Source organism: Melampsora larici-populina, assembly GCF_000204055.1.
Source record: "Melampsora larici-populina 98AG31 unplaced genomic scaffold MELLAscaffold_82, whole genome shotgun sequence".
NCBI lineage: Eukaryota > Fungi > Basidiomycota > Pucciniomycetes > Pucciniales > Melampsoraceae > Melampsora > Melampsora laricis-populina.
In genome coordinates this window covers 123644-151000 of record NW_006768846.1, presented here as the reverse complement: position 1 = coordinate 151000, position 27357 = coordinate 123644, and the positions used below count along the sequence as shown (strand labels likewise).

General features: G+C 39.2%; 4 protein-coding genes across 4 annotated transcripts; 1 reads left to right on the top strand and 3 right to left on the bottom strand.

Annotated features, from left to right (window-relative positions):
* Window positions 1-17333: 17333 nt before the first annotated feature.
* On the bottom strand, window positions 17334-19354 carry MELLADRAFT_113351 (uncharacterized protein; the record flags this gene model as incomplete). Its single annotated transcript, XM_007418018.1, has 7 exons — window positions 17334-17451; window positions 17753-17811; window positions 17846-17883; window positions 17928-18311; window positions 18407-18762; window positions 18804-18826; window positions 19295-19354. The coding sequence occupies 7 exons, from the start codon at window positions 19352-19354 to the stop codon at window positions 17334-17336; spliced, it is 1038 nt and encodes a 345-aa protein (XP_007418080.1).
* A 561-nt stretch (window positions 19355-19915) lies between these two features.
* MELLADRAFT_95504 (uncharacterized protein) lies at window positions 19916-22291 on the bottom strand (the record flags this gene model as incomplete). Its single annotated transcript, XM_007418009.1, has 5 exons — window positions 19916-20719; window positions 20815-20973; window positions 21053-21424; window positions 21489-21824; window positions 21908-22291. 5 exons carry the CDS (start codon window positions 22289-22291, stop codon window positions 19916-19918), a joined length of 2055 nt encoding a protein of 684 aa, XP_007418071.1.
* Window positions 22292-23667: 1376 nt separating this feature from the next.
* On the top strand, window positions 23668-24387 carry MELLADRAFT_95503 (uncharacterized protein; the record flags this gene model as incomplete). Its single annotated transcript, XM_007418008.1, has 1 exon — window positions 23668-24387. One exon carries the CDS (start codon window positions 23668-23670, stop codon window positions 24385-24387), a length of 720 nt encoding a protein of 239 aa, XP_007418070.1.
* Window positions 24388-25310: 923 nt separating this feature from the next.
* MELLADRAFT_40738 (uncharacterized protein) lies at window positions 25311-26436 on the bottom strand (the record flags this gene model as incomplete). The annotated part of the gene is made up of 2 exons (XM_007417974.1): window positions 25311-26159; window positions 26266-26436. 2 exons carry the CDS (start codon window positions 26434-26436, stop codon window positions 25311-25313), a joined length of 1020 nt encoding a protein of 339 aa, XP_007418036.1.
* Window positions 26437-27357: the final 921 nt, after the last annotated feature.

Below are 27357 nucleotides of genomic sequence, written 5' to 3'. Positions count from 1 at the left end.
ACTGGCGCTGTCGACCAATGGTTGGTGTTGGATGGGGTGATCTGAGATAACGCAGGGAGATTCGTAGACTTGGGTATGGGCTGGCCAAGGATGGGGTCCAGGAGGCGACATCACCTACATAATGTCGGTCCAACCCCTGTATCGTGTTGGCGATACCCGATATGGAAAAAACCCAGGCTCCATATCGGGTTGGCTCAACCCATACGGGCAAAATCCGACATTTGGTGTCGGGTTGGCGACGCAATACCAACACGATACCAACATCCGTCTTGGATTGGTTCGGGCGTTGTGTCTGATTCCTCCGCATCTTGGGGGGAATTAGATCAGATTCTTGAACCTTCTTCATCCGAGGGAAGTAACCCAGTAGATCATGATCAAGAAATCATTGATCTGCTGATGGCAGCTGCTCTAGACCGTGCCCAACTGGCACAGCAACCGAAGACACCTTGTCGAACCTCCGCTTTACGTGGCTACATGTACAAACAAGAGATCTTAGCTGGAAGTCCAGTTAGATTCCGCGACATCTGCCGCATGGATTGAGCTACGTTTTACAGACTTCAAATGACAATGAGGCCATATCTAGAAGATACAATTCATACAACAGCTGTTGAGCAGCTTATGATCTTTCTTTACATTGCTGGAAATGCCGGTTCGACAGTTCTTGCTGCCGAGCGCTTCCAACACTTGGGAGAAACTATCTCGAGATATTATAATAAAGTAGTCTCGGCACTGGTAGACTTAAAAGATACCTTCATCCGACAACCTGGCCCAGAATCACCAATACCTAATGAGATCACCTCAAGTGCACGTTTTCATCCTTGGTTTGATGGATGCATTGGGGCGATTGATGGTACTCACATACCAGCAAGTGTACCAGAACGAGATCAAGCTGCTTATCGAAATCGAAAGGGTGACTTGAGTCAAAAAGTACTTGCTGGATGCCACTTCAACATGTCATTTAACTTTATAATGGCAGGTTTTGAAGGAGGCAGTAGTGACGCTGGAGTGCTTGAAGTGGCCCGGGAGGATGGTGCTTTTGTAGTACCAGCTGGTGAGTCTTGGATTAATACACTTTCCATTTGTATCCTTGCTGACTTTTTGAGTACAGGACGGTATTATTTAGTAGATGCCGGCTACGCTAACGAGCCTGGCTTTCTCGCGCCTTTCAGAGGGGTTCGATATCACATCAAGGAATGGGCAGAAGGAAATAGAGGCCCTATGAATCCTCAAGAACTGTTCAACAAGCGCCATTCTGGGCTTTGAGGATGTATTGAGCGCACGTTTGGGGTCACGAAAATGCGGTTTCCGTCAACTTGTTTCATGAGGAAGTATCCCATCAAACGACAGGCGGATCTAGTTGTGGCATTATGTGTATTACAAAATATAATCTTACAGGGAGGTGAAGACTTTTTCTTTGACGAGTTTGATCAAGACCAAGAGGCCCGAGATCAAAACCTCGCCAATCGAGACTTTGAGCAGTTTGAGGTTGCCACGGTAGCAGACAGAGAAAACGCCAACCGTGATCGAATGATGTTGGCTGAGCGTATGTGGGCAGATTACGTTGCTCAAGGACGACGTTGATGGATAACATTATTTTATTACCACATCACATCAATGTTCATAAAAAATTAATTACATATATTATATTAAAAATATTGGTCTTGTAGAGTACTTGTTCTACAGATATCGAGCATTTTGTTGTGAGCAGAATACAATATTGGTCTTGTAGAGTATTTGTTCTACAGATATCGAGGATTTTGTTGTGAACATAAACTTAGGTACGGTTTTTTTTTTGAGATCTTCTCAATATAATACCACATTGCCATGTAAGCGAAGACAAGGACCAAATCCAAAACCAAGATTTTTCATGGCCTCTACGCTGAGTTCTGGCGAAAAGAACATTTCAAAGTTGTTGATATCTAAAGTCTTGAGTAGACCTCGAGTATGTTCGTCATGCTTGTTGATTGAACAAAAGTTAAGGTAATCCTCGAATTCAGGAAATGGTCTGGGGGCTGGAGTGCTGCTTTGTAAACGGAATGATGAGCGGATAGAGTGGGGTTTTGATGCAGTGCGATCTATCAAAGATAATCATCAGATAATCTTCAGCTTGTGTATGTAGCATTTGAATGAAAAGAAATTCAAAACCTACTAGCATTACTAGCATTACTAGCCTCAGCTTGATTCTCGACAGGGCCATCGCTAGAAGCAATATCAATTACACCTTGAGGTTTGGGCGATGCTAAATTTTATGAGATTCGATTTCAAATTAAAGAAACAGAAGGTCAGGTTTGATTAAAGATTGTCAAAGAAGAAAGAAACACTCACCATGGACGAATTCGATTTCAGCATCAAGTGGTGGTTGAGGTTGAAATCAACAACGAAACTCACCAGAGCCCGTGTCAATAGAAGGATCCACATGGACCAAGTCCGTATTGAGGTACTGGCACTGACCACCAAATCGTATCTCTTCCCAATGGTGACCAGGTCTGAAACAAATAATGCAACATAATCGAAATCAGTTAATGATCTGAATCAAAGATTAGAAAATAGTAACTTACTTGTTAGTATAGAAGGGGCTGCCATCCCTGCCATAGCCAGGGCTAAGCCCTTCAGCCGGAGCACGTCTTGCTCGTCTTTCAGCACTAATAAAAATCAATTCGATGAGAAACAAGAAATTCAAAAGAAAGTAGGATCAAAGGAAAGCAATGTAGAACATACGCCTCTTGTAGCGCAGTAGCTTCCTCGTCCCGTTGGGCTTGGCGTTTCGAGATTCCTTTTGGCATGTTGGTGAAGAAGTGGAGGTGGATCGAGGTTGTGGTCAAGGGTTTGGTGATGATGGTAAACAAGAAATCACAGTCAACAAGACCCAGAAATTGTATCTTGATTGTAGAATATGCTTGTATTCAAATCACACCTGTATCAAAAAAAATCATAACATCAGAAGGCTGTGCTGCTCAATGCCATTGTTGATAGGCAAATTCTCTCAACTGGTCACATTGGTCAAGATGAACATGTTTTGTTTTTTCAAATGAAATAATATCTTCATTACGGCAACATATTTTGACTTGTAGGTACAAAACTCATTGAAAAATTGAAAAGAGAAAAGATTCGTGTTTGAGAGTTTCATGATAGTGATTACAGAAGAAACGAAGAGATGTTCACATGATCTTCAAATAAAATTTGACAATTGTAGATGTATTTGCTGTATTTAAAGTAGGAGCACGAGGATGAGAAGAAAAAGATAGGATATCATGGCAAAGAGATCATGATTGATGAGTTCATAAATTAGATGAAAAATGTTAGCGAGATGATGACTTACATGATGAGTGTTTAATTACTGTTTTCATTTAATTTTTGCTTTAACCATACCCAGCGTTCCTCTTCATCAAGGTTGATGAAGAAGGAAGCTGAGTCTTCGTCTCTTAAAAGATCAGCAGCTTGCATCCGGATTCCGATTTCAGGAAACTCGGTGTGTTTCTTTAATGAGAACAGCTCCATGGCTGGCTTGCGATTCGGGAATTTCTCGTTGGCCAAGGCTGCAGCCTGAAGATGAGATTGAACTCGATCTTCAACAGCTTCACGGTGGGCGTCTAGACGAGCTTGGTTTCTTTCATTCTTCTCGTCCGCATATTTCTTGTCAGCTTCGAGTCGTTTTTCTTGATTGGAATTCATGAGAAGAATGGCTGAAGCTAAATTGGTAGGCTGTTTAGAGTTGATTTTAACAATCTTCTTTTCTTGAATGTTGAGAGCTTTGAGTTTAGGTCCGCCGGAAGTCAAAGGGTTCTTGCGCTTGTTCGAATCATCAAGTTGAGTGCAGGTAGATTGCTGGGTGGATTCTATGTTAAAATCATCTAGTATATCAACGATTCGAGATCCAGAAGATATGTTTGCCTCGGTGATACTATCAGTGTGATCCTCGACTGGTGCAGGAGCAACTACAAAGTAAGAATGAGTTGAAATTCATAAAATGGTCACAAGTGATGAAAATCTACTTACTCTCTTCTCTGTTGCTTGGCGTGTCGAGATCAGGAAGAATCTGAGTATATGAGGTTGATAAGCCTCGTTGCTGAGACGTATTAGTCCCGGTACGATTCGATCCAGGTGTTGCGATATGACCGATGAGGTTGTCAAGTGCATTGTAGAGTGGAAAGCCCTTTTTCTCGTAAGGGCGGGCATTTTTATGACCCTAAATACAAATGAAATATACAGAAGACTCAGTACAGTAAAATGAGAACTAACAAGAATTTACTTACTATGTGCCAATTTTTCCAGAAGTCCTCATCCGCAATGATTCGCTGCTCTTTGCCGTTCCAACCACCAACACCGGAAGCTTTCCGAATTTCACGAATTGCCTTATAATGGCTGGTGATCTAGAATAAACAACAGTTTTGCAAGGTGAGCAAAATACCTAGTATACTTTGTAAGATAAAACATGATACTAACCACAGTCCAATGATTCTTCAGTTGATTGATATTGAAACCAGGTGGATATTGTAACTTCAACCAATCTATGGCGGCATTCCAAGCGATTGGTTTGAAGCCGTTATCAGATCAATGGCCAAGATCAGCTTGCTCTTGAAGGCAGTCGATGAAAGCCAGACTACGGCTTGTGTTCCATTGAGCGGTGGATTTGGGTTCTTGGTCCTTGTTGGTGGCCTTGGCTCGACCCATATTACGGTAAAGGTGTAGAGGCGATGTGGTGAGAAGATGTGATACGAGGAAATTTGATAAGATGAACTGAGTAAATTGAAGCTGGTGTTTAAACTATGAGCTCGATGCGAGTTGAAGACAGGAGGGGGGGTATCAGAATTTTGGACTTGTATGACGAAAATCAGATCGAATATGAATATGAAACTGGAAACAAGTGTTGAGTGTTGAACATGTGATTATCAGCGAGGTTCTCATTTCAAAGTTGATGAGGTTCCCATTTCTAACCGAATTGGAATCCTCAAGTTGACCGAGGTTCTCATTTCTAACCGAATTGAGATCCTCAACCTTTGAAACTGACGAACCACAAGCGGATGCAGTGGATGATCATCAAAAATAAACTCACAGTTGTCCAATTGGTTTGTTCAGCTTTGAAGTGAATGATCGATCGATTCACTTTTGAGATAGGATAGAAGTGAAAATTTTGAAAACATGGAGAGGAGAGAGGGAGGGTTTTTTCGGCGCAGCTGTATCAGAAGAAACCCAAAGCATGCGTCCGAGGACCAAAGAAGTTTCCTGAATCATGCCATCTGTATGATTTGACCGATTGGTGTTTAAACTAATGAGCTTGATGTGAGTTGAAGGAAGGAGGGGGGGGTATCGGAATTTGGACTTGTGCGTATTTGAAAAAACATATGATCTGACCGATTTTGGGTCAAATAAGTACTTATTGAAAAAATAAAGACCTACTTGGTCCATTATTATAAGTAGCGAAATAAGTTACTTATCGGTACCATAAGTACTTACGAAAAGGTACAAGAATTCCGTGCCAAACGGACTTTTCAAAATCTGACTTTTGAAAGTCAAATTTCAACTTAAGTACCTTAAAAAAAGTCGTACCAAACGTGCCCTTACACTTACACTAGCCCAATCAGCGGCGGGCGCCGCGTCATCTAATGGCATTTGATTAATCCAATATTTGACACCATTTTCTTGTGAGCATTTCTTCCATCCACCACCCTCCCTGGAACCTTTCCATGCAAGCTTTCAAACAGCCCCAGGTGTGTATGCATCACACACTTAATCTCTTATGACCTACTAAACACTCAAATACATGATCATAGCCCACACCTAAGCTCAAGAATTTTGACAGACAAAGCAGAAGACGCTTAAAACAGATTACTGCAAAATCCTAACCCTGAAATAATATTCTGAAGATGACCTACAATGTTGTCTACATACCAATTGGGTAAAAGAATTTCACATTCACAATCAACACTGACCATAGTGTTACAATCCTTATGATGTGTGTAACCAAAGGGGAAATGTTAGCTTCAAATGTCACAGATTCAAGATTAGTCATGTTGTACACCCCACTGTTGTCTGGCTTTTTTCTCTTTCTTTCTCATCCGGCAATCTGAATAAAACCTTGGACATCAGACCACTGATCCCTGTCAAGAACCCCCAACCGTGAAAAACACACGCAGAGTCTATCCTGTTTTTCTATCAGTTCTCCACATGATTACATAATCCTTGATTTTTTCTTCATCAAAACAAACTTGACAAACTTTGATAATATTCCATTTCTTGTCACTTTGATTATTTAGAATAATTTTTAAAGATAACAGTCAAGTAGTCCTTTCTAACTGCTTTTACAAACCGTTAATTTTTTATTTATTTCATCAATCCAACCATTTCCAGGACTTTTACTGATGACCACAATTTAAGGTTATAGAGCTAATTCCAATCCTGTTTGATATAGCTTTATCCAAAATTAAATTAGATAATTCTTGACTGGATTTCAAGTTTAATTTTTGTTTTCTTTTATCAATGATGTACTTATTGATTTAATTGAATGAGTCCAGATGGTTAATGGTAATTAATTTGGGTGATAAATCCAAGTTATGTGAACTTCCTTCTTCTTCATCTGTGGTAGTACTGGGTTCTAAATCCTATTGTCTCAAAGTCAAATAAAACACAAAATCAAACAAAAAAAAAATCAAAAATCCAGACTTAATGTTTCAGATAATTTCATTTATTTTACCAATGAAGAAATAAGATTGATTTGTGATAACTTACTTTGAAGAATAAGGTTTAAGTTCTAATGAACAAACTCTAATTATATCTTTAATAATTAAACTGTCACATCTATTTCAACCGGTTTCAAATTCATCAATAAATGGATCAAAAATAAATTCACAACTTTGATTTGATCCAATTTCTTCAATTATTTTGTTTGTTACCCATGAAACTTGTAAAGGTGAGGTTTTTTCTCAATTTAACTTCTTTAAATAATTCAACATAGAACTAAACAAATTCAAATTGAATGAATTTGATTTTGATAAATGTAGAGAAAAATGACTTACAAGATCATCAAGTGATTGACTAAAGACACTCCATTGTTCACAACCAACACAAACCTTGATCAATTCCGAAATTACAACTCGGCCAATCCCAACATTGCTTGTTCCTCCAAATTTTTCTGACACAAAAGATCTAATTCATCCAATGAAACCATACATTTAAATGTGTTTAAAACTCCTACAATTTTAAAATAATAATATTGAATTAATTTTGATTGTATTTCAATTGAAAACTTTAGTCAATATATTTCTTTTGGTAATCTCTTGATTCATAATATCATTTATTCAATTTGTTCTTGAGATTTCAATGATGAAATTGTACTTTCACCTTTTTCTTGGATTTGGGAATCTTCTGTTTCAAGTTTTGAATTTGTAATTTCTATTCCAGTTCATTCAAAGCTAATTTGTATCATATATGAACAAATACAAAAATCCAGTTAACTTTTCAAGTAACAGCTACAAAAAGAGGTAACAATTGGGTTTGAAAAAACTTCACATTTTCTGTGTGCTTCAAACCAAATCTCAAACCAAGTTTCGTTTCCTGAGATAACTTCAACTGTACCAAACCAATTTTCATCTTTTAAATCATCAGATCAAAAGTAATTCTTAGAATAAACATTACATTGAAATCCTTCTTTGATACATATATCGAGTTCAATAGACTTTGTAGATTGTATGTACTGAGATGGTTTAATCTTTAATATTGCTTGTGGTATACTTTTTTCTACTTTATTTTCTTTCATTTAAATTAACGAACTTGAAAATCAAGTCTTGGAGAAAAAATGAAAATCCCAAATTCAGCCAACTCTTTTTTTCTTGTTTTGAATTTTTGGATTTGTCTTGATGAACTTATCATTGCATTTGAATGACTCTATATATCCATATTCATTAGGCTTTGGATATCTTTTCTGATGAAACTTTCATGTTCTTCTCGATGATGAGGTATGAAAAATGACTCGATAATCCAAATCGATCGGTTTTTAAGACAATTATTTTATCATGACATGAAGACTTTCTGATCTATGTATTCCAAGAAAAGAAAATGAATGTTAGTAATTGAATGTAATTGAGAAAAACGGAGAAACATTGAATGACTTGGTCCGAAATTGACAAATTGTTTGAAATGATCGGAAAGGCTGAGTGGATGTTGGATGGGCTGGATTTATGGAGTCGTGTATTGGTCATGGCTATTGAAGTTTCTCTTCAACTGCTAAAACCAAATCATTGAAAACAATTACTAAAAAAGTCAATCAGTAGTTTTGATTGGGTGAATAAAAAACATCAAGAAAGGGTGTTCTGGGTGAGTACCTTGAAATGTTTTGAATTATGATTTTGTATTGAATTAAGTATAAGCTTTGAGGTAATTCTGAATCATATATTCAAGTTCAATTTATTCGCATATTCAATTGAAGGTCTTTATCGTTTAATAAGTTCAGCCATATCAGAATTGTTTCTGCTCGAGTTTGAATATTGATTGTAAAATTTTTTTGGTGTTGTGTTTGCTATAACTATTCTATGGTTTTAATGTGTTGGTTAGCGTTTTTGATACAGAGTTTCAAAGTTGATCTATGAAATGATTTCCTCATTTATGATAGCTCCCATGAGTCGTTGCGCTTTTTGTTTTCAGGTTTTGATGGGATTTTTCACCCAAATAAATCAGAATGTCCAAATTTGATCAACAGTTTGTAAACTGTAGTTATGATTGAATCAGTGAACTATTTGTGAAAGGCTTTGTATGAAGAGTTGGTTTTGAAAGATGTGGATATTGAATCGATTAGAGGAAGATCCAAAGCATGTCGGGCAATCAGTCGGACATGGACTGGCGCAATTATTGGAATATGAAGACTGAATTCTTGAGTCGAACAAGATTGGTAAACATCAGGTCCATTAGCATTAGTATAAGGAAGAAAGAGACAGTCGATTAGAAGATCGGTCGTGACCATAAGCATTCAGACATCCATGCTGAGCTTCACTCTGAAGACTCTGAGCGTGTTCCTCATTTCCTTTCTACGAACACTACTTGTTCCTCTCACTCATCTAATGTTCAGTCTGATCCATTTGTATATATTCCAAATGTCTGTTGTTGTTGTTTCTGTTTTTTTCGTGTGCTTTTTCGTCTTGTCATAAATATAGAAATATTTCTTTGCATTCATTCTCTGCTTGCACGAGAAGCACTGTCGACAGCTCTCTCTTGAATCTCTTCGTTTGTCGCGCAACGCATCCTTTGCTTTTCGTGCCGAAACTTCTGAAGATTTCACAAGCTACTCCATAGCCTGTATCGTTATAGCATTAGTATAAGGAAGAAAGAGACAGTCGATTAGAAGATCGGTCGTGTTGTGGCCCGATGATTGAGGAGGAGAGGAGGTATTTTGTTCTTGTCCGTTGCAGCCATCGAGTCAGGAGTCAAGACGGGGGTGACTATCATTCCTTGAATCAACCAATCACTGTAATCAGCTTTGAATTCAAGAGTTTCAAGGAAAAAGAGATCTTTTGATAGATTTGACACTCACTGGTAGTATGCATCAGTTATCATTGGGGGTTCTCAGTTTCTCATGGCTTCTTTCATCTCAAATGTCTCGTTTATGTAGAAATCTTTGTAATCTGATTTTGAATCTTCAATCATTTGTCCTTCCCAAATCACTTTGCACTTTGAAAGTCAAGACTGAATGAATTGGATTGATGAGTTTTGTTGATGAGCTTCTTTGATGTGTTGATTCATCAAATGTGAATGAATTTGCTTCATGAATTGAATCCCATTGTCACCTTTCTCTAACTTTATCTTTGTCATTGTGATCAAATTGAATGGAGACAACTTGAGGGGAATTATGGTCAGAGTGGTGCTGTTTGAGTTTATCACTGATGGATGTTCATTGGGTGTTAGGAGGCTGGATGAGTGGTTGGAGATATACAGTCATTTAAGAAGAGCTTGCCCCAAATTCCCCGCCAATTCGCTTGAGTTTTGCGGGCAATTTGGGGCAAGCTTTTCTTAAATGACTGTATGTGGATCGGGATGAAGATCAAACACGTAAGCTTGGGTTTTTACTTGATGGACGCGTAAACCTTCAAATTGGAAGTGCTGTTTGGGAGTTTAATCAGGTTTTGCCGCCAAACACGGTCTTCCTTTAACTTGTATGATGCTTACATGCATACATGTAACAACATTTACATACAAAAACCTCAACTTCACAGCTCAATAACTCATCCATTACTCATCAGAAGTACCTGATATAGCGCCAATTATTGATCAATATCACGAGCTCTACAAGATGCACTGTAGTAACCCAAATTTGGACATCATCCAAAGAAGCCCATAACTTCAAAAATAGGCTTTCAGCCAGTTTACAAGGAAAAAAACACCTGTATTCATCATAAGAAGCGCTGTGTAACATATAAGTACATCATCTATTAGTAACAAAGTCATTAAATTGTGTCATTACATGGTTTTTTGGGTTTTTTGGTCAAAATCAATTGGTTTTTAGGGCTGTTGACCACTGTAAGAGTTGTTACACATCAATATATATACTAATGAATGATTTTGGGATTGTTGTTCCCCTTTTTGCATCTTATACCTTTGTTGTAGTGTTATAAATCATCATTTATTTACTACATTTGTACTAAGTTCACTTAAATCCGCCCCTTCAAAGCAAAGAGAAATTTATTTATGTGTGTTTAAGACTATAAGCCTCGTTGAGAATAATACTTATAACAGTATTAGGGGGGTTCAAGTCAATTTTTTTTACTACTTTTATTGTAAAAAACTTTTCCCAAGATCATAAAATTTACGCAAAATTTTATGAAATTGGGAAAATTTATACAACATCCCAATTTTTTTAAGCAGCAAATTTGTGTAAATTTACTGCTCAGAAGGAGATCTGAAAGAAATTTTTCTGGTCCTTTTTTACGAACTGGGAGAAGTTTTTACAGCACAGTACTGTAAAAAACTTTCCCCAATTTTTTAAGAAAGGGCCGTAAATATCTTGACTTGAGCCCCCTTATTGCTAGTAATTAATATTGTTTTGTGGTATTTTTGTGCTTAAAACTGGAATAATACTTATTAAAATTATTGAGAACAACTCTCTGGTGCCTATTATCTTTTTTCTGTTATCACAAAGTGGTCAGTAAGTGCCCTTGTGCTGGTTTCTTTGAAGAAGGCAGTCTTTAGGCAACTTCTACTATTCTCACATTAGTAGATTATCCCTTCTTAGGTGTTGTAAAGCTCTGGTTGAGCTTTAAATACTACAATGGTTGAATGTTGACTGGATTTTGAAGACCAGACCGGATTTGAAAAATTAGAAAAACTTTGTCTAGATTGTAAAGGTGATACCGGATTAGAGCAGGTAGAAGAACTTTCTCTAGATTGCAAAGGCAAGAGCAGATAGTAAAGCTGCCTATATAGTAAAGACAAGACTGGATTCAATAAGGGAGGTAATTGTGGAGACTGTAAAGGTGGGACCAAATTAAAAAAGGTATTGGTGTGTGTACAATCATTGGAAAATGTATTGAAAGTTTCTCTGGATTGATCTCCTTGAGATTCCAATGATTGCTGATATCCACGGTATTCAGGGAAATGATCAGGATGCATGAATCAAGCTGAGTTGTTGGCAGGAATTGGGTTGCTGTTGGATGATGGAAGGGAGAAGCCCATATCAAGATTGATTGAACCTGATGAATACAAATCCAATACTGGAGTTGAATTGCTGGATTGCTGTGTTGTTGAATCTTCACAAGAGTTTTCCTGCTGGCCAACAGGGCTTTGGTAGTTGTGGATCTTTATAATTCCGATTGCTGAATAACCTTTATTACCACTACCATTGATGGGATATGATACAGCCATTGTAAGATCTATCAGCAGATTTTGAGAGCTTTGTGTTGTTGCTAGATTTAATGTAGAGGTCCAAAACTCAAAAAAAACCTTTTGAGATTGATAACTATACTGCCCATTGGTCCAATCTGCACCAGAACAATAGAGTTCAGTCTGAAAGTGATGTAATTTTGAGTTTTTGACCTCAAAAGTTAGAGCCCATTTGGCTGAATTTTGAAAAAATTGTTACACAAAACCAATTTTTTGATCTGCCCCTTGAAAAAGGGGCAGATTGAAAAACTCAAAATTCGGCTTTTTTGTTTACCAATCAGTCGACCAAATCGGTCAACAAAAAATCAAAATGGAGGGGCAAATGAGCCCAAAAACTCTTTTTGGTCTCAAAAACAGCCTCAGGGCTGTTTTTCAAAATTGAAGTTTTTTTGATTAAAAACTGTTTTAGGTTTTGATCAAAGACCGTTGCTGAACGCTTCTCTTTTTGTCAAAAAACAAAAACCGTATTTGGCCAAATACGGTTTTTGGCTTTGGTGGAGTATTTGGCCAAAAACCGTATATGGTTTCCAGCCGAACGGGCCCTTAAATCTGGTGATGAGAAAACTTTTCAAAAATCTGCCAGTAGATTTCAATACAACAGCTGTACTTTTTGTTTAATTTCAAGTGATCAATGGAAGAACACTTGACTTTTTGTTTACCAAAACAGACCAAAACATGGGTTCAGGGATTTTGGTTGGACATATCAGTCTGAATAAGATCAGAAATATGTATGAACTCAAAGTGAACTATGTAACTCATTTATGGTACTCAAAACCACTAGGTTCAAGCCACCTTTTTCAAAAAATGTGAAAAACATAGATTCAAAGTTGATCTTTTTGCAGGGGAATTCCTGGGAATTCTCTGGAACTTTTTTTTTGGAGTTCTGTACGGTTCATTTTCTCCGCAAAAACAACATTTTGAAAGCAGGTTTTCAAGAAAGGTAGCACGGACCTAGTCGTTTTGAGTACCGTAATTGGATTTGTTAATGTGTTCTGAACTTCTGCTTAATGTTGTTTAGACTGTACATATGTTGTGAGCGTAGATGTCTGTGCGTCTTTCACTAGGATACACACATATGTGACATATTAGATAGTTGTTAGTCTTGTGCCGATGTGGGAAGAGCAAGGTCCCTTCGTTACTCTACGACTTGAGGATCTTGACTAACCTTGTGCCTCGTATTCCCATCGGCACACTATAGTATCAACAGGATTGGTTCTTGAATGATTTCTTTTTGAATAGGAATATCAATAAGTTATAACTAGAACTTGAGTTGGATATATTACCGATTTCCTTCAACCAAATCATCAATTTTCCATCTCATCCATCCTTTTCTTTTTGGAAAAAGATCTTAAGAGCATCTCCAACGGTGCCTTGTAAACGTAACGATACGTAAGCTGTATGTTACGTTTACAGGGCTGGGTCAAAAAACGACCCTCCACCGGTCGGCAGATTTCTCACCTCTGGCCACTCGTGTGAAGTTTGGTTTGAGGGATACTGGGTATTGCATGTCAAGACCTTCATCCATGAAGGGCTTTCGCAAAAGATGCAGGAAGCAGTATTGGTGACGTTTAGGACATAATCATACCACATGCGTCCAAAGATAAATATGATAATCGAAAGAAATTACATATCAAGTATATAGTCAATGAGATATCAGTCAACTTTTAAAAGGAATATCGTGCGCTTTTGGCGTTTTTGGCAGGAGCACGACCTTGGAAGTCCCTCCATCATGTGCGCGGTGGAGGGAAATCATTTTAAAGAAAAAATACAGCTTACTGTATGTTTTCAGACAAGCCTGTACGCCTTTTGGTGATTCAGGACCGTTGGAGATGCTCTAAGCCAGAGAATCCGCTGCTCAATGGAATCCGTGAGCCTCGTTGTATCGTGAGCGTGAGTCTGGCACAGTAACGCAGTGAACATGTAATAAGATTGACTGTCCGACGGGTCGGAAAGTCACACGCCCGGATTGGTAGACACTGTCACATACGGTACCTAAATTTACCTCTGACATTATCTCATCACCCCGTTCTCGCCATTCCTACTCGTCCATCAACAACCAACAAAGCAGAAGTAAGGGCAAAGCATTAACCCGGTCAACTCAATCACAGATCAAGGACACGGATGTACAAAGCAAACCCTTTCCCGTTCCTTTAGACGGATGTAACTAGATGTAACTGTAACGTACTTACGCATAGCCCATTCAAAGAAATATATATGCATTTCGTTTTATATGACCAAAACCAATGGACAGTGTTACACAGTTCATGAATCACAAAAAAGAGGCATTAAGCATAAATGCCAAACAAATGACCACCAGGCAGGGTCACCAGCGCTTTGACAAAGCTTAATGATCCACTTTGGTATTTTCAGGGTTACTTACGGCTGGTCAATGACCGAACCAATCACATAAGCACGGCACAAAAACATGCTTAGCGACACTCAAACGGTTAACATTTACCATGCTATGATGATGATAGATATAATCAAGCACAATTGATACCGCACTAAGAAGGTACAAAGTACATAGACTGCACGGAAAAGCATTAATCTTCACCAACACATCCAGTTTTAATTCTGTCCTCCATTGGGTTCATTTATTGCCTTCAGCCACCCACCTCTTCATTCGATCATTCCATCCTGATTTTTTCTTTAAATTTTACTACGAGTTTTACTTTGCTTTAATCTATCTTTCAAACTTCCTTTGTTTTTGAATATTCTGCTCAATCGCCTGACATTTATCGCCTAACTTTTATCGGTTTACTTTTATTGCCTTACTTTCATCGCCATCATAATGCTTGTCAAGGATTTGATGAAAGATTTATCCGAGTTGACACCAACCATCCACGACAGCCTGACGGTCAGTCAGCTTTGCAACTTTGGTGCGCTTGCGGCAGACTTTTTGAGACGAACCGATCAGAGTTATGGACCCGCATGTGACGAAGGCCCTATCGCATTCCTTACACATTGTCTCGACCCAGATCAGCCCTCAACTACATGGGCTCAACTATGGTACTTGGTGTACCCTGATTTGAGAACCTGCGGTCACAACACCTCCCAATTCTACCAACATGGCATTCCTTCCGAATCACGTGCTACGAACGCCATTATCATTCCAGAGCACACCATCAGTCCTCCTACCTCTGTTTGCTTCACATGCGTTGATGAAGACAACTATGACAAGGCCCACCCACTGGAGATGCGGCGCCAAATTTATGGGTACATGTACGACATTGGTGGTGTTGAAACTTTGCAATATTTCTCGGCGTATTGTCGCAGTAAATCCATTACACCAAACTTCATAATGAGTATTCGGATACTGACTAAGCACATCCCTACTGTTACAGGTTGCAATACCACCTACACGCCCTGCTATATGTGTCGTGGTGATTATAGAGAATATTATACAAAGGAAGAAGGACAGCCCGAGGACTACTTTCAAGTCGGCCAGCACTATTTCATGACTCACAAACTTGCAGACTACCACAACCATCTCCAGATGCTTGGAAAGTAAGTAAATTTATTTTCACAAAACTCGAAAACATCACAAAACCAATGCTGTGGTACATGTAGGGTGTCTATCTACAACTTGGTCAACGCCTACAATCAATCACATGCTCAATTTCACACAATACACCCGAACGATTTTGCAGAGCCCACTCACACTCGGCCGCTAAGTGAGGAAATCTGCTCAATGGGCCTTGACATACATCGCCTGATGTTCAGCTACAACAAGCGCAAACTTCGTTTGCAAAGCGACGCCCATGGAGACGACTCTCGACGATTTTTTGGCGCTATGGAGAACCATACGGCATGGCTTCATCACGAAGGATCGGATTTTGCATCTCATATCTGTTCTGTTTGTACCAAAGTGGAAGTATCTCCCGAAAGCGAAGAAGGTACCAGTACGTACCTTTACTTTCAGCCTCGACTCCCCCGTGCATCCAGCTGAATTCTTCTCATTTGATGTTATCCACAGTCATACGAGCCCTAGTGACAGACGGAATCACAATAGGACACTGGTCCTGCAGCGTCTCCGAAGTCCAACTCAAGGCTCTAGACCCCGAGTGGCCTATGATCTACTGCGACATATCTCTCGAAAAGGTGACCGATCGATACTGCTCTAGACATCAAGAGCTGCTTAACGACCGGTGCCAAGCTCAACCATGCGTTGAAAAAGTTGTTCCCGGTTCAAAGACTTGTAAAAACCTGGAGCATCAAGCTGCGTACAAGGATTTTCAAGACCAAAATAGCTCTCTCTTTGGATTACCTCGCAAGTTCAATCGACCAAACACCCGCATCCAAATCAATCCTACCGACATGCTTTCGGCAAGAACTGGCGAAATCACTGTTGGAGAAGAAGAGATGATGTACGCTGAGGTTGAAGAGCGCAAACATGAGGCCGCACGTGACGGCGGCGAGAAGAGCGCAGGTTCTAAGAAAATCTTGCTATCTCGGCAAAGATCCCACAATGAACAGTTTATGGTTGCTTGTTGCGGAGTTATAGCCGCCAGGAAAACTTTCTTCAAATCAGAATTGGTGCCCAAGGTAAAGGTGAGTACTTTGTAGTATCTGCTTCGCATTTACCTTCCTTTCTATACGTTTTAATGAAAATCTTCTCATGGTTTTGGTGGTATATTTGAAACAGGAGTTCATCAAGGAGACGTTCCCCGAGGAAATGCCGCAAGTCATATTTTATGACAATGCGTGTGGTCTTTATGCACACATCCACAATAACCCAGAAGATTCGGAACGATTCCGCCATAACTTACTCCCAGTCGACACATTCCACATCAAATCACACAAAGAAACCCACACGACTTGTTGGGAAAACAATGATCCTCACATTTTCCCGGAACTGAAGACATCTGACGGCAAGAAATGGCGATTCAACGCGTCTGCCGCCGAGATAGTCAACGCGTGTTTTGGTAGGTTTGATTCCATCTTGCGTAACATGCATGCAGTGCGTTATAATTTCTTTTTGGACGAGATGATTCGCCTTCACAATGTGCGGCTGTGTGATCAAATCAAACAGAGGGAGAACGTCAAATTTTTAGGCAATGTCGATTATCGCACCACCCCGTTGTAATTTTCCTCTCTCCTCTTTTACTTTCATATTATTTTACTGTTATCTTACTTAATTATCCTTGACCGGTTCCTACGTTTCTCTCACTATGTGATTGGTTCCTATGTTCTAACACCAGCATGACCCCCTGATTTCGTCTCTAAGTGTCGTATTTTATTTTCATATCACTCATTGAATGCAATTTTTATTGGAGAGTTGGAGAAATTGAAAATAACAACACGATTAATGAGTAAATCATTATAATTTTGAAATAAATGGAAAATCTAACTATGAGTGGAGTGTGAGAGCGATAAATTGATGAATACATTTTTTGGTTTGAAAGAAATGGATTTGAGATAGTGTGATACAAAATGTGCAACACTCCACTGCACTTTAACATCACCAGTTACTAATTGTCATTCACTCTTTCCATATCTAGTTTCTCGCAATAGATGTTACATTTATGTTGGTACTCAAAATGTATAAATGCATTCTCAATCGTTTCGGCACATACAAGGGTTTTTTGACTGGTTAATCAATATCATCGTACATAGTTAGTTTGGATTTGCTATTTCTGAAATAATGTAATTATTAAAATGTGACTGAACTTACCTTCGGTTATAGCAGACTATGTTGGACAATTTACCTCGAACATCACAGTCTATTTGGGTGATAAGTGTGTTGCCACCACTGACATGGTACGAGTAATGTACCAGGCCGTGAATCACAGCTTTCCATGGATCGGTATCACGGATACCGTCGCCACCAAACGTATATTCATTGACGTAGCGGTCATGCTCGCGGCTCGTTGGAGGGCCACACACATACCAACCCGGGTCATTACTTTGCAAAAACCCAATAGCTTGGAAAATAAATAAGTTGTTAACCTGCATATTCATGACATCAAAAGGTTTAACTTACATAAAATGTTGTAGAAGCATGATATGGAGATTTATTACCTTCAAAGCAAGGGATTTGGTATGCAAGTCCTGAATGTCAATACATTCCTCCTCTCCGGGGTGTCGATGTGTCATCCAGCGGTTCATGAGACTATCTTGATAGTCAGTCAACAAATTTGCCACATAGCGGTTAGCTTGAACAAATGCAAGAGCATGTGATCTTGAGTTTGATTTGGAGTCGTCACACCAAGCAGTATGATATCTGGCTGTGACCGTTGATTCGAAGCCGTCCCGTTCACATTTATATTCTTTTGCTATCCATTCGTTGGAATCCCTGGTACCATACAAGTCTATGTCTTTGCCAATAGAATAAACTACCAGATAGCGGGAATATCCATCAAGGTTTTCCGGTACATATATATGTGGCTGAACATATATATGTCTTCGATACTTATACATGAAGGCGGCTCGCAACGTGTTCTCATCATCTATAAGTTTGAAAGTATTAGTAAGTGTGCAAAGAAGACCCACATGTAATAAACAAAAATAATGACAACGTTAAGTAAAACAATAATCACTCAACCAAAAGGTTTAGAATATCTCATTGCATCATGAAACCAGCCGGGCATTCCCCTGTGCGGTACACTTTCGAATCCACTTGACATCAGTCGCAAGGGCGCGCGGGGAGGTGTGACATTTGCAGAACCCACAGTGGGGGTCGTATCGGTCTGATCGGTTTTCTTTGACGGCAGTTGATCGATTTGGGAAGTATCGACTTCAGTCTTCTTGTCATCCGGAGGCACCGAGTGTTGCAACACATCGCCTTCGCCGTCTTCCGTCTTGTGGACGACAGAAATACCGGCGAGTTGGTCCACTGTAGATGTTGACAAACCCCTAGCGTCGATTTGTGAAACAGATGAAGCTGCCGTCGTAACAGATCTACAACATTATGAAGAAGGTCAGCACATAAGTATACTGACGTCAAATTCGCGTATTGACTTGCCTATGATTGTCTACCATAGTGCAGCCGTCTTCCTCAGCTGGGGCCGTAGAAGGCGGAGTTGACGTAGCGTATTTTGCAGATGATCGAGTGCGGGATGGCATTTCGAAATGAATCTAGGACGAGATTGTCGTCAATAATTGGACGAAGTAAATATGAGGACCATAAGTATTTACAGTACGTATCTAGATGTTATTGAATAATTTATGAACGGCAATGATCGAACAGATGAAGAACAGATGGAATGAATATTTTATGAATGTTGATGTTTGAACAGATGAAATGATCAATGTCAATTATTATATATAAACGCGATGTAAAATATTGATATAGAGGTTGAAGGGTTTAAGTGAAATGGTATCGATTGTGTCTCAGAAGTTTATAACAACTTTTGCTACCAATCATTTACGATCACTGGGAAAAACTGCTATCTGAATATTCCCGGATCACCAAGCGTCTGATTATATATACCGCGATGTCCGTAAGGGCTATCAAAGCCATCCGATCACATCCGATCGCTAGTTTTTCCATTTTCCCGATACCAAGTGAGTGATGTGAGCCGCATTGGGATCAAGCCGAACTTACCCAACTGACATATGTGCAAGCTATCCGGCTACATATGGCATTGCTTGACCATGTATAATATATATAATATATTGTCACCTTTGTTGGGGTACAATACCAGTTACACTGGCGAGTTGAATTAGACTGGAAGTGATTTATCTGCAATTCTATCAAACACATGGTTGGTAGTATTGGGACATGTATTGAAAAAAATTGGTTGCACATAACATATAGCAACAGCACGATATGATTATTTGCAGGATCAAGAAACGTAATTACAATACAATAAACAGTGAGGAACACATACTGAATAGGAGTAAAAATCGACCATGGGGTCTGCCTATGTTTGTTACAATTGATTCAAGAAAGATAAAAGAAAAGTTCGCCTTAAATTAATAAGAAAGGCAGTTACATACACACACATGTTCAATGAGATCGCGAGGAAGAAAAGATAAGCAATGACTATTGACCACATAACAATAAAGCAAGGTAAAGAGTTTATAATGACAGAAAATATAAATAATACAACTAGAGCTTGACTTGCTTGACCGGCTTTGCATTGTCAAAACGCGAGTCTGTCCGCCTCCACTCGGCAAGGAAATGATTCTGGCGAGCGTTGGCCACTTTCATATTGCTGTTGCGAGCTACAAACGGTGCAAGTCGATTTTCATGGTCAAGGTCTTCGCACCATCTTACATAATGCGATATAGTGGATGTGGCATATGTAAATCGAGTTCCAAATACAACATCAAAAGCTTCTTTGTTATTCAGCTTTTGCGGTCCATCAAGAGTAAGGAGATATAGACGTGACAATTCAGCCATGGTGGCGACATTAGACCACATTGGTCCTTGCCTAGATCGTTTACGCTTTGCCGGTCGTATGTTTGATGAGTCGTTGCCATTGGTCAAGGTACTACTACTGCCTATATCAATAGACGGAGAGCGTAAACGCTTGTTACCTTGGTGTGAGCCTGATTGGAGAGGTGGTCTTGTTGAGGAGTCCGTTGGAATGTTGTCGTCGGGAGTTTCGCTGGGTTGAGTCGGAGTGCTTTGGTCCCGGCCACGTGGTGTAATCTGCTGACTAACAGGCTCAGGTGGCGTCACCAGATTGATCATCCTAGCCTTGCCTTTGACCTTGTTTTTAGGTGTCACTGATTCTTTGCGCTGTATAAAAGCGGCCATGGTCATGCTAGCCTTCCTGTCGCCTGTGGAAACTGACGCTAAGTGGCGGTCGACGTCGTTGCATTCAGATGGGTCGAGACCGGGGAATACGACCAAAATCTTGCGAATCTTTACTGGGTAAGTAACTACGATGTCCATCGACGTGTGAAGCTGGTGGTTGGAATGCGTGCAATGTTAAAATTAAAAATTCAGTTCTCAATCGGGGTAAAGTCGATTATGGAGAGAGATAAACAAGAGGAACATACCCATAGTTGGTTATCCTCATTCCAAACTTGCAATTTGGCTTTTGGATTCGCACCTAGCTGCTGAGCAACTAGTTCATTGATCTCGTTGCATTCGGCCAAACAAAAATCTGGCCAGCTCGCGGCGTGCGCCCAGCCTCCCCAGTATCCAAGAGGGTGTTCCTGTAAAGCAAAGTTTCGTTTCCAAGGGTAAGCAACTTAATCAACTGATACATAAAGTGGTGTTAGGTGGAATTCTCACCTCCGAGCCCGCCCAGACGACCAATGCAATGGTCTTGCTTGCAGTCTCAGCCTTCGCTGTGCGCTTCCGTGCTGCGGCTTTTTGCTCTAAACTCATTCTCCTATATTCGTCGAGGAAATCGGTTTGCACTTTCCCTTTATACTTTCTGACACCGTTGCTTCGTCCTCCCTGAGTTATTGCTAGAGGAGCCTTTGGCTGTTCACCAGGTTCTGCAACGGATGGTGATGAGATAATGTCGATGATGTTCCGGTTAGGTAGTGAGGGAATAATTGACACCCTTCCGTTCTCTTCGATTTCCTTCTGTTGTCGCTTGGCCATCGAGTTGTGCTTGGGACATGGGGTGAGACCGGAAGTGTTGAGTGCCAAACAACACTGAGGAAGTTAATGATTTCATTAACTTGAACATCATTCATCAAATCTAGTTACTTTAACTTACGGCTTTGCAAGCGTTGACGGGACATCTCTCATTCTTGCGGGTTTGATGGCCTGCAGCGATATGACCATTTACTCCCTTGCATTCAAGTGAAGAGTTGTTCGCAGTGCCTGCAGGACTTCGTTCCGTAGTGGTGCTGGTGGACGCCTGAGTAGCAGGGGGAGTAGGTGGGGCATTCATGAGCCGATGGATTTCCATAAAATCGTTGGTGGTAACACTGTTGTTGATGACAGTGGCGGCGGAATCAACTACTCGTCGATTTAGCAAGCGGAGTTGCTCTTGAAAATGTTCAGTGTTGTAGGTTCGAAGCAATCCGTCTTTGCTGGAGTCAATTGGGCACTACAACAATGGAATCAAGTTTAGTTGTTTTCATGATAGTTATTTTGAAAAACCTTGCAAATGAGATAAATAAAAAACTTTACCTTGACGCCAGTTAAATGCTTATGTTGGGATTTAAAGTACACAGTCGAATGGGTAGGTCTTGTCCTGCAAGACTTCGATTTGCAGACCAAACCTGTCTCTGTTCCTGAGGTAAGAGGAGGGTACGGGACACGTCTATAGGGGTTGATCGCCGTGAGGTTGTAATTGGGGACTTTCTTCTCAGGCATTGGAAGGAGGTTGATGATTCGTGCAAAAATATGGGCTATCAATATATATATTGCATGGATAAAAGCAGTACCCTGGTTGCCTCGAGGATCTTCTACATCGCCTTTCCGTCCTTCACCTCCCGTGCCCGTGCTCATATCATCACATTCTTCTTGGCCAGTGCTGGCCTTCGTTGCGCGGAAGATGTTGAACATCTTCATACCTTGGGTTAATCGTTTAGAGAGTGATTGCTAGGATGGATGTCTGAAGATCCCTTTGGGAATGGCCTGCGAGTGTCATTACAGAAGCGGGATGGGTATGTTCGGACGTGTATTGCCTCATCCGAATCGGGGATATGATATAAAAAAAGTTCTACCTGTATCACTGCGATACTTACAGAGAGCGCTCACTGCCCACCGATTTGGTGAGCCTCCCGGATTCCATTGATCTCCTGGTACTCTCCTCTAAGCACAGCAATCCAACTAATCACTTGGCTTTACTGTCAGACTCACAAGCTGTTTAATTTGATAGATTACACTTCAAAGCCAGATTCACTGACGAATCAAAGATTGGATCATACATGATGAACATTGGCTTACTACACCGATGGCTTATTGCTATCAAATTCGATTTCACACTCTCAACGCAACGCAAGCACGGCGGACAGCGGGATGAGAAGAAGCTCATGATGTCACTCTTTATCACAAAATGGCTTAAGCAGTTGGATCCCGCCACACATGCAGAGACCCGAAAGATGAGACCGATCATAAGTTCATCTACCTAAATTGATTCTTTGTTATCTACATAGACGAATGCAGTTTTGTACATGGAATTTGATAACCCACATTAGCTTCAGTAGCCTATATGCATTCAAATTTTGTCATCTTTGGTATAACCGATATGTATGTACGTCCTACATCATCATCTTCATGAATGAAATCCTCGCGATCATAAAACATCAATGTAGCATGCGTGTTAAGGGTTTTGTTTGAGCTGCTTGAACTAAAGGGAACAGTTCTGACGGTTCTTGAAGCATTGCAGATGTATACCAGTTCTTAATTACTTTTTAAACATTTACTTGTCAAACCTCAGAGTCAGATGATATCATTTCGAAAGATAATCTTGAGGTCTCACATCCACGGTCATTTGATTCCCTTTTTATTGATCTATCCTTAAGACTGCTCATTTTTCTGCGATCATTCAGAACTCGTTTGTCTATAGGTCTTCCTTCACTACCTTCTCCAGTTGCAGAATTCATTCCTTGATTTTTTGTCTAATCGATTTCAGAACTTTTCGTATCCTTTGATCTGTTCTTTCGATTGCAAAGTGATTGTTTGCATCAAGATTTGCCAATCAAATCCGAAATTTTAATTTTACTAGCAGGGAGTTTTAAGAGGTAAAATACCTAACATATTCACTACAAAAGCCCTTCATCAAAAGATTGTAAGTTTTTAATCAACTTATCCTCTTACAAAAACTTTTTTTCGAGACAAAAGAAATCAATCTTTGGCTGTGAGAAGTAATGCTGAGATATGGTTTGTTGGGCTGTTTAGAAATTATTTACACAACCTCATCAAAGAATTACCATTTTAGCAATATGTTATCAAAATTAATTTTAGGATTCTGCCTATGGATTCCTTCTCATACCTACGCCGCTCTATTGCAATTCCACGCGACATCGAGTGTAGCACACACATCTTCAGATCTCAGCGAAGCTAACGCACCAGCTGGTGCTGTTTCTGCAATCACCTGGAGTCCTGGAACAATGACGATGACCGAGAGAATGACAGAAGGCGCGCAAGCTGAAAGAACCCAAGATGAATTAACCCACGACGCTTTATTGGTAGATTTCGACCAAGATGTTCATACTGGACAGGTCCCAAATATGGCAACCTTAAGGAGATTGCTTCGTCAATCCACTGAAATCTCACCTAGCCCGGGCCAGGGCCAGACCGATCTTCATGCACCAAATTTAGTTGGAATGAGAAGATACAGTTCAGAAGAACTCTATCATATCGAACAGAAAGCTAAACAAATGAAGAATGGGTTTGATTACACATACTTACCAGATGGTAAATTTCTAAGAAACCAAAAGACCATGTGGGATGTTCATGGATTCGGTGGAAGGATCAGAGTTTATGATTACGAAGATCATGAGTTATTATATCAAACAGATTGTTGTTATTGTAAAGGTCAGAAAAGAGATTGGGATGATCTGACGACTGGAGAAGCTTGGTTAGAGATTGCTGCTTATGGATGTGGTGGGATAGCTTGTGGTGCATTGACTTTTGCAGTCAAGATGATGTGTGGACTCTAATGAATACCTGGCATCAAATCATAACTTTAATATATTCAAAGAAATAACTCACTAATTGGACCATGGAACAAAACCAATTGTGCAAGTGCATACTACTTCAACATTTCCTAACACAGTATATAGCAAATTATTGAAATGGAAAAAGCCAATATTGTAACATAGCTAAAGAATTGAGGATAGGAAATGTCAGAGTCGAACAGTAAAGATTGTTTAATTCACCAATTATGGAACATTCTTATTTCTTCTTGTGATAAAATCTTATTTATTCCTTCAATCTTGAACCTTGATGTCAACATCCACTGTTTTGAATAATACCTATATACCTTTTGGATTCTTCATGATCAAATGATGATCTATTATCAAATTGCAGATTCAGATGAATCAGTTTCAACTTGCATCATCTGTCCTGGGATGACCATGGATTAGATTGCTCGGCTTCTCTTATATATCAATAGGCTTGACTCTTTCAATGAATTCTTACTGACCACAAACTCTACGAGATCTATTCATGTCACGTCTTGGTCAGTCTAATTTGATACTGATGGTATTCAAGTTTTGTGAAATGAGTGCCATAAAATCAGTACCACATTATTGGATATTAAACCAATGAGCCTACTTGTTAGAGCTCAATCAGTTTATCTGCTCAATGATCTAACAGTGGGCACCAAAAACCTAGTATTTTTCCATCACCACAAAAAGAGCAAAATTAACATCTTTTATTACTTGAGAGTCTGATGGAATTTGAAGTGAAAGAAGACTTAATAAACATATCATAAAACGTCTTTTTTGGGGGGTGTATACATTTTGATGGTAGAAAGAAGTCACAAATCATCATGAACAATAATTCCCAAGACTATAAAAATGAGATTGTTATCAAAAAGAAAGAAGAGGGTATGATCTCCGAATGAAGATCATACAAAAACTCAATATGATAACTTTAATCTCATATCTATATAAGCTTCAGCCGTGATTGGACCATATTTTTTAGGATCATGAGTAGGATGAAAACAAGTTTCTAAACAATCAATCAAAGTACCTCGATCAGGTCCACAAAAAAATGAAATCAAATAACGTTCAGGAATAAGATTGGTTTCACTCAATGGAAGACTAACTCTATGTAAAGGAGATTTAAAATGATCATTTGTCCATCTCATCAAAAGATCACCTACATGTAAGATCACCGTATTAGGGATTGAAGGAATCGGATTGAATTGATTAGGTTTGAATTGATCTTCGATTTCTAATCCTGATTGTTGATCTTGAAAAAGGATAGTAAAAGTAGAAAAATCAGTATGAGGACTGAATCTATTGATTGATAAGTTATGATCGTTTTTGATGATTGAAGGATAATGTGATAATCTGATTTGATTATCAGCTTGGATATGAAAGTTTGATAAATAATCTTGATGTTCAATCCCAAGTAAAGAGATTGATATAGCTTCAAGTAATTGATGTTCAAATTCATAACATTCTTGATAAAACTTTTTGAAAAAGTCTTGCATTCCATTCAAATGATAATCTTTTTCAATTGGATCAGGTAACCAAAGGTTTTGAAGTGAAGGATTGGATTGAAAATTAAATTTTCCTAAATCAAACGTTTCACGTTGATCATCTGGTTTTGATCGATTTGATTTGATTGAAATAGGATTCTTTAAATCATTTTGTACCACTTTTTCAATTCCGATGGCTGAGTAACCTCTATTAATACTACCATCGATCGGATGTGATACTTTTTGTTTAATTTCAAGTGGTAAATTGAAAAACTTTTGACTCTTTGTTTACCAATACCAAGAACAGATCATGAAAGAGATGAGCAAGTGATTTGTTTGATTGTCTAGATAGATAGAAATTCATGAGATGTAAGATGTTGTTACTTACCCATTGGAATGCATCTTGAATGGTTTGATTTTGAATAGGAATCTCTGTTAAATAAAGATAACCAAAGTTGTTGAGTTGATGATTGATTTGATTTGATAATTTGATTTTAGATTGAATTGAAGTTGATGGATTATGAAAAGTTGAGAAATCGATAATCTTGTTTGGATTCATGATTCGAATATTTTCAATTCAAGTTGATGAGGTAGTCTTGAATGCGCTTTCGAAAGCATTCTTGAATAGTTTGATTGGTTTTATATTTTTTCATCACTGGCTCATGATCACTAATCTTGGCTGTGTTTGATTGCTCAAGCTGTGAAATTGGTCATTTGGATCAAAAGCCAGATTGAACTTGAAGTTGGCTTACAACTTGAATGAGAATGATCAAAGTGATTAACACTGGCTTAACAATTCTGATCAGCTGATTTTTTATTATCTCACTTGGAAATCATTGTATCTTGACTGAGATACTGCCACTTATAACACTGCTGACTGAAGTATATAGGCTCGATGAAGCCATCCTACCAAATTTTCAAGGGCTATAGAAATTCTTTTGCATTTTGAAACCAAGTTGCCAATCGATTTACCTTCAGCTCTTTACCAAAACACTTTCTGTTCCTTTCATTTTGGGTTTTGAGATTACGCTCCGTCAGTTCGACTTCAGTGATCTCTTTACCGAATGAAGCTTTGAATCATTATCTGATCACTATCAGGCTATAAATTAGGGTATACAAATATGTTCTGGGAATTTCCAGAAGGTTTTTTCCAGAACGCCAGAACCCTTCTGGCATTCGGGAAAACACAATCCAAAATCTGCAGCCGTCTGGATCAAGTGATCGACGGTGATCCCCCACCTTCAGCCAACCAAGCAGCCCTCACAAAAATCCAATCGTCACACCGTTGGCCTTTGACTTTCAAAACCTCGGCCCTTAAGATTTGAAGCAGGTTTTTAAATGTATTTTCATCTTAAGAGGGATTCATCGGTTTCAATTTGTGTTTGTTTCTTAGTTTTCAAATGTCTCTCAAAAGGAAACGAGATCTTCAAGTGCACAAAATCAATCGATGCACAGTCTTGTTTTGTATCCTTTTTGAGAT